We start from the raw sequence: 6,261 nt of genomic DNA on the forward strand, positions 1-6,261 counted from the left end.
GACACTTGGGTGTATAATATTGATCGTGGCAAAATCAACGCTATCTATCTATCTATTAATGTCTACATTTCCAACAGATGATTACTTTAGGCGAGAGGCCATAGAAGCACATAACAGATACCGCATGATTCATGGTGCTCCTCCCTTAAAGCTGGATCTACAGTTATCCCGTGAAGCTGAGGAGTTTGCAAAACAATTGGCTAAACTAGGCCGTGCTCGTCACGATATGAAGGCGAAACTGAGGAAGCAGAGCGAGGGAGAAAATGTCGCAAGAGGTTGCAGTGAATGGGGAGGATTGACTGCCAGTGGGGCAGTTCATCGATGGTAAGTTTGATCCAGTTAAGTCGGCACACTAATGGACCGAACATGAAAGCTTGAAATGAGTCTCTGAAGAGCTCGCCATCAAATTTAAATCTAAGAACTACGTTTTAGAGTTTCAAAGGTTGCCCACTTAACCTTGCAGCTAATTTCGATGGATGCAATCCTGAGGATCGGCCTCGATTCACACGCTAGTTGCAGAATAAGTTACGATTACAAAATGATCTTTTTAATCATAATAACAATAATCATGACTTCATTCATATGGCGGTATACAAAAAAACATCTATATAGTTTTACAAGAATCAGTAAAAATATGACATTATCAATTTTAAGCGCTTTGCATGAAATAATCTGAATGAGGTTCAGCCTCTTGAAAAGATCGGTGTCTGCATTGGGCATAGAGTCCAATTTGGTTATCCTTCATTTAAGGCTGTTGTCTCAATTGACACATGTTATCCTTTTTTGTTGAATACTTTTTATCATTTCCTAAAAATATGAGGATTGGAATTTTCGTTTTGTTTTGATATTTGTTAAAGTGGGGTATTATATGGTGGCAGCTATATAGTTGATGTGCACCTGCTGTACTTCTATACACTTGCACTGAGACCAGACAACATTACCAGGGACTGCTTCCTCAACTCTTCTACCAAAGTGTGTGGGTTCTTTAACGTCCCAAGTCCACAGAATTATTTACGAACAGTTGTTGTAAGACGGGGCCTACGGTTTAAAGTCCTTATCCTTATCCAATTTTCAGATTAAATTTAGCAAGATTACAAAGGAACCACTTTCTCCTCAGCTAAAGAACGTGATTGTTGGTGTTGGGATTCGAACCCTCGATCTCCCGCAATGTAGTCCGATTCTTAACCAACTGAACCAGCCGGTTCATTTGCTTGATATTTTACCTTTTTATTTTTTTCCTGCTAAATGCAGTTGCTGTGATTAATTGAACGTTCCCTATTAGTCTTATTTGTCAGCTGTTAGTTCTCCCTGATCTCCTAGGTAGCCCCCTCCTGCCTCCTTAACTGGGTAGGGTGAATAAAAGCAGGCCAATTCTCCTTCGGTTCCTTGTGTATTCCCAATGCAATACACTACAAGCGCTAGCGTCATCCAATTCATTCGCTTTGCTTTTCCTCCTTTCTTTGAAGGTACGCTCAAGTCTGCAATTACGACTGGAGCAAGCGCAGAACTATCCAGGAAAACGCTAAAAATTTCATGCGGGTGGTATGGAAAGGTACAAGTCATTTGGGAATAGGGCGGGCCGTGGGTACACGACTGGGTTTCCCATGCACATTTATAGTGGCTCGTTACCGACCTGGGAAAATGAGCGCATTTTCTCTGGATAGCAATGTAAATGAAGGAACGTTTTTGCCTTCATATTGTAACGCAGACGCAGATGATAGTGTTGCAAGTTATTCGAAAAGCCCTGAAAGTAGCCCACAAAATACGGTGAACGATGACAGAGACTTCAACGGTATCCAAGGGTTTCAAGACTCTGCCGAACCTCAGGCCGGAGTAACATTTGAGCCAATGAATTCCTGGGAAAGGAATGTAGGACAGATTGGTGTTGGACAACAAAGCGCAGAGGCTCTTTTAAACGGGATCTTTCCTCGCATATCTCAAGATGGAAGTCAATATGACGGGGCAAAGATCATCGTGGAGGATGAAGGCGAAAAAAGAGACAAGGAACCGTCCAAGGGAAATGAGATAAGGAGTCAGCGTGTTACGTCAAAGAATATAACTACTCAATGAGAAAAAGCCGCCCCCGTTCAAGCAGAGGTTCTTTTTTAGACTGTTCTGCTACTGGTCAAGTTGCATCGCAAACTACGCGCGGCGATCATTTTCGAGTAGAAAAATTTTCTATGTAGAAAAATAATCTAGAAGCAGTATTTTTAGGCATACATATATGTTATAATGACCATACTATTGGATGATGATTTCCAACTGATAGAATACGTTAAAGGGGCTGTGTCACGGAAAATGTCGTAATTTAATGACACCCAAAATGCCCAAAAAGTAGAATGAAACATTGCAATAACCACTTAAAACCGTTGAACAACATAAAAGAAAAACAACAACAGGCCACTAGAAAAGAGAAGCATGGATGGACACAAATGAACAAGATTGAAACGGGTTGCATTTGCGCAATGCAAATAGCAAATAGCCTGGATAAAGTGCGTTTCTGCTCAGAATCATCTCGTTTGTGATGTAACGATAATTTTAGCAGTAAAGGAATTCCACATTACCATTTTCGAGTTATAAACTGGAGATAAAGTAAAGGTTTCAACTAGGCTCCTTTGATGAACTTCGTACTGAACTGTAAATACTGGCCGAAAAGTGTCCAACGTTCTGACTTCAATGAAAGTAATAACAATGCTGAACAAGCGTTAAAACAGACTTATAGAATTAGGGGGAAATGTTGCTATTTAACAATTAGACCCGTAGCCCTTGCGCCTATGAGGCGAGGCCTAATGGGCGCAAGGGAGAATCAATTGAAATGTCAGTTCTTTAAAAAAAGATCAGCATCTTTTTGCTAGCATGGTACGTATCAGACCGCCAGTAGCAGTACCTCTGGACACCGTCCAGAGCGTTGTACCTTAACGATTAAGCACGAGATTTCGACTCGCGCGTCGCCTGGGACAAGGTTGATCATTCGCTGCTTTCAAGTGAGGGAGAGGTGACGGCGCACAGACCATATGAGACACATCCCTTTCTCACACAAAGCTCAATTCCTCCCTTGTCTATTTGAGGTAAGGTTTTGAGAGCTTTAATATAATATAGCTCAAAGAAGTCATTGTATCTTCCATATGGTACGCACTGGAGTTGCTGATTACAAAGTGTACGTACGCGCATTGCTAAAGGTTAAAAAAAAACACAATCCCTACAAAAGTCGTTCAGTTTATTCTTTGGTGCTCCTCACTCTGCCCTCTCACGCCAGTCCTCGGTAGGTCTTTCGCAAGGCCCGTTTTTTCCTTCGTCCTGTCTACCATCCCGCCTGCTTTTTCGCTCGATACGACAAACCCAGAGATTCAAACACCAAGTGAGATACAACGACTTGATTCTTCTTACATCAGGGACCGTTCACTATTTTTAAGAGAAGGGATGAAATAACCTATGGAGGGGGTAAGGAGGGGGCGCGGTCGCTTAACGACTTCCTGTTTGTAATTGTTTTTCCTTTAAATTTATTTATTTACAATACTGTTGCATTACAATGCTGTTTACAGTGCATTACAATACTACAACGCATTAAAATAGTGCAATACTGGAAAACGAGCTTAAAACTATTATTTGACAAGAAACTAATGACGACTAATAAATAACAAATGAATTAATGTACATCACAAATGGACATTACAAATGGATTGAGGTATAGGTATCCCATTTAGCATAACATTTGTTGAGAAACTGCCTCAGCAACCAATAATCTGTTGACAAATTCATCTAGGATCCTTACAGGTTAGCGGACAACCTCGTTCCCAGGGCTTTTCACCGCCGAGACTAGGACGGAAAAGCCCTGGGAACTAGATTGGTTAGCGAAAGATTGCGAATACGGTACATGACATGATGACCTCATTCGAGATCGAATCGTCGTAGAGGTTGTTGGTGATTCAATTTTCCATCGACTCCAATCAAAAGCAAACCTAAAACGGGCAGGGGCTGTTCAAATGACCTGTCAGGCAGAATCTAGGGCATAAAACCATGATCTCGTCTGTTGAGACACCAAACCAGTTCAAGTTGAATTTGTTGGTTGGTGTGGAGGTGAGAGACACGACCGGTTTGAGATGCGACTTGTGTCAAATGTAGAAAACGAAGGAATTTTCAAAGTGTTTGTCGTAGCTCTATCACCACAACAAAGAAAGTACACGAGCTTCGACAAAATGAAGGCAGGAAGATGGGAACGAAGTTTTATTCTTTAGAGAAATTTTGACCGATGGGGGTGATTGGACTGCCCAACTCGGAGACAATGGCCGAAATACTCGCTTCAAATTAGACACTGGTGCAGCAGTCATCGCCATTGGTGCCCATACCCTGTCAACGGTTAAAACATCAAGAATTGCTTAAACCGAAGCAAACCCTGCGGGGCCCTTGAAATATTCAAATCCGAGTTGTTAGTATATATCTTCAATGCAAAACTCACTTACCGCAAGAAAAATATCATCGAACATCTACATGTCATACCAGATCAAGCATTCTTGTGCTAAGTTAGGGCCAGAAAACTCGCACTAAAAAAGAACCAAAAAACCAGGGTCATTCAATACAATACAACAGCTTTTATTTCAACACGATGGTGATTAAAGCGTTGCCCCTCATGGGGTCGTGCATTTAAACTAACTAAAACTTAAGGAATATAAATATATTAAAATCGTCTTAATAATATAGAAAATCGTTATCGCTATTGTGAGGCACTGTTTGCGGAGATTCCGCCTGAAAATCTAAGTTACGTAATTTGCCGGATTTAGAGGCCATTCTTGTATAGTTCTTGATGTTGGATGTCTTTGCAAGATCCGGGGTGAGGAGATTCCACACAATAGAAGCTCTGAATGCTATTGAATTTTTCATAAAATATGTGTTAAAGCGAGGCACTGTTACCGTGTTCGTAGTACGTAAATGATGAATAGGAGTCAATTTCAAAGCTGAGTTTCCATCACTATTCAGGGGCCTGGGGAAAGTGAAGACAGAAGTTCACACTGAAACTGCGAAAAACCTTGAATAACAATGACCACAACAAGGTTTTCTGAGCCCGCGAGACTGAGCACCCACAGCAAACCATTGTTTTAACGAAAACCGCTGGTCAGCAACCTGGTTCTGGTCATTGCTGTCTAAGGTCTTCCCATAACTGCGCGACCTGACGGTCAGCCATATTGACTTTACACGCTAAGGAAATTCCCCTATCCAATACTGCCAAAGGTTAAACAGGAATTAGACTCAATGCTCCAGCAGGGAATCATCTGATCGGTAACCGTGCCTATTACTCTTAGTGCTTAGGTCTCGTCCGAGTCCCCAAACCCAACGACAAGGTCAGCCGGGTTCTGTGTTGACTTAACCCAATTGAATAAAGCAGTACAGCGAGAAATGAAAGTCGACTTGCCAAGTTGCGGAAAAGTCGTACCTTCAGAAAGCTCGACGCAAACAGCGGCTTCAGGCAACTACCCCTTAATGAAGAGTCGAAACTGCTGACAACATTTGCAACCACTTTAGAGGCTACTGTCTTAATTGATCGCCTTCCATTTGCATAACCTCTGCGCCAGAACTTTTTCAGCCTGCAATGTCAGAAATCCTAAAAGATGTAGAAGAAGTAAAGGAAAGGAAAGGAACTTTATTTAAGTGTCTAGTCGTTCTAGCGCTGGAACACTAATTGGGGACACTGTAAACTGAAATTAACAATGAAAGTAAATCAAGTCAAATGTTAGTTTTTGAGGAGAGGGGAAACCGGAGTACCCGGAGAAAACCTTTCGGTGCAGAGTAGAGAATCAACAAACTCAACCCCATATGACGCCATATGATGAAATGGGATACTCGAGTTGCGACGCCATGTGATTGCATCTCGACGTGCATTTAATCGTAGGGAGATTCCTGATGCCAAACCAAGCATTTATCAGGGCAACCAAATTTACGGGTTTAGCTCTCCGGCTTTTGAAACAGGGACATCCTGATTTTTTTTTTTTTTAATTTCGAGCACTGTTATACATGTCATTAGACGCTGAAGGGGTCTATGGTTTTATATCAGTGGCATTTGTAGCTTGCTGGTACATGGCTTTGAACAGAAAACGTATTTAAAGTCTTCGTCAAAGATATTTATTGGTGACTACTGAGGGTATTAGTCGTGCATACATGGAAGTTGAATGAAGCTTCCTTGACACCTGTAAGGCCCTTACTTAATTCAAATGATGTGTTTCGAAATGCTTCAGTTTCTCGTACTAAGGTGGTTCAGTGTTAAACTTT

The 6,261-nt window shown here is 41.6% G+C and overlaps 1 protein-coding gene across 1 annotated transcript in view; it reads left to right on the top strand.

Annotated features, from left to right (window-relative positions):
* LOC138021355 (uncharacterized) overlaps positions 1-3,588 on the top strand; it is a 12,111-nt gene extending 8,523 nt beyond the window's left edge. Inside the window, exons 4-5 of the mRNA XM_068868218.1 lie at positions 78-324; positions 1,467-3,588. Coding sequence (XP_068724319.1) covers positions 78-324; positions 1,467-2,070 — 851 coding nt within the window. The 3' untranslated portion in view covers positions 2,071-3,588. The remainder of the gene's footprint in view (positions 1-77; positions 325-1,466) is intronic.
* Positions 3,589-6,261: the final 2,673 nt, after the last annotated feature.

The sequence above is a fragment of the Montipora capricornis genome, chromosome 10 (assembly GCF_036669925.1).
Source record: "Montipora capricornis isolate CH-2021 chromosome 10, ASM3666992v2, whole genome shotgun sequence".
NCBI lineage: Eukaryota > Metazoa > Cnidaria > Anthozoa > Scleractinia > Acroporidae > Montipora > Montipora capricornis.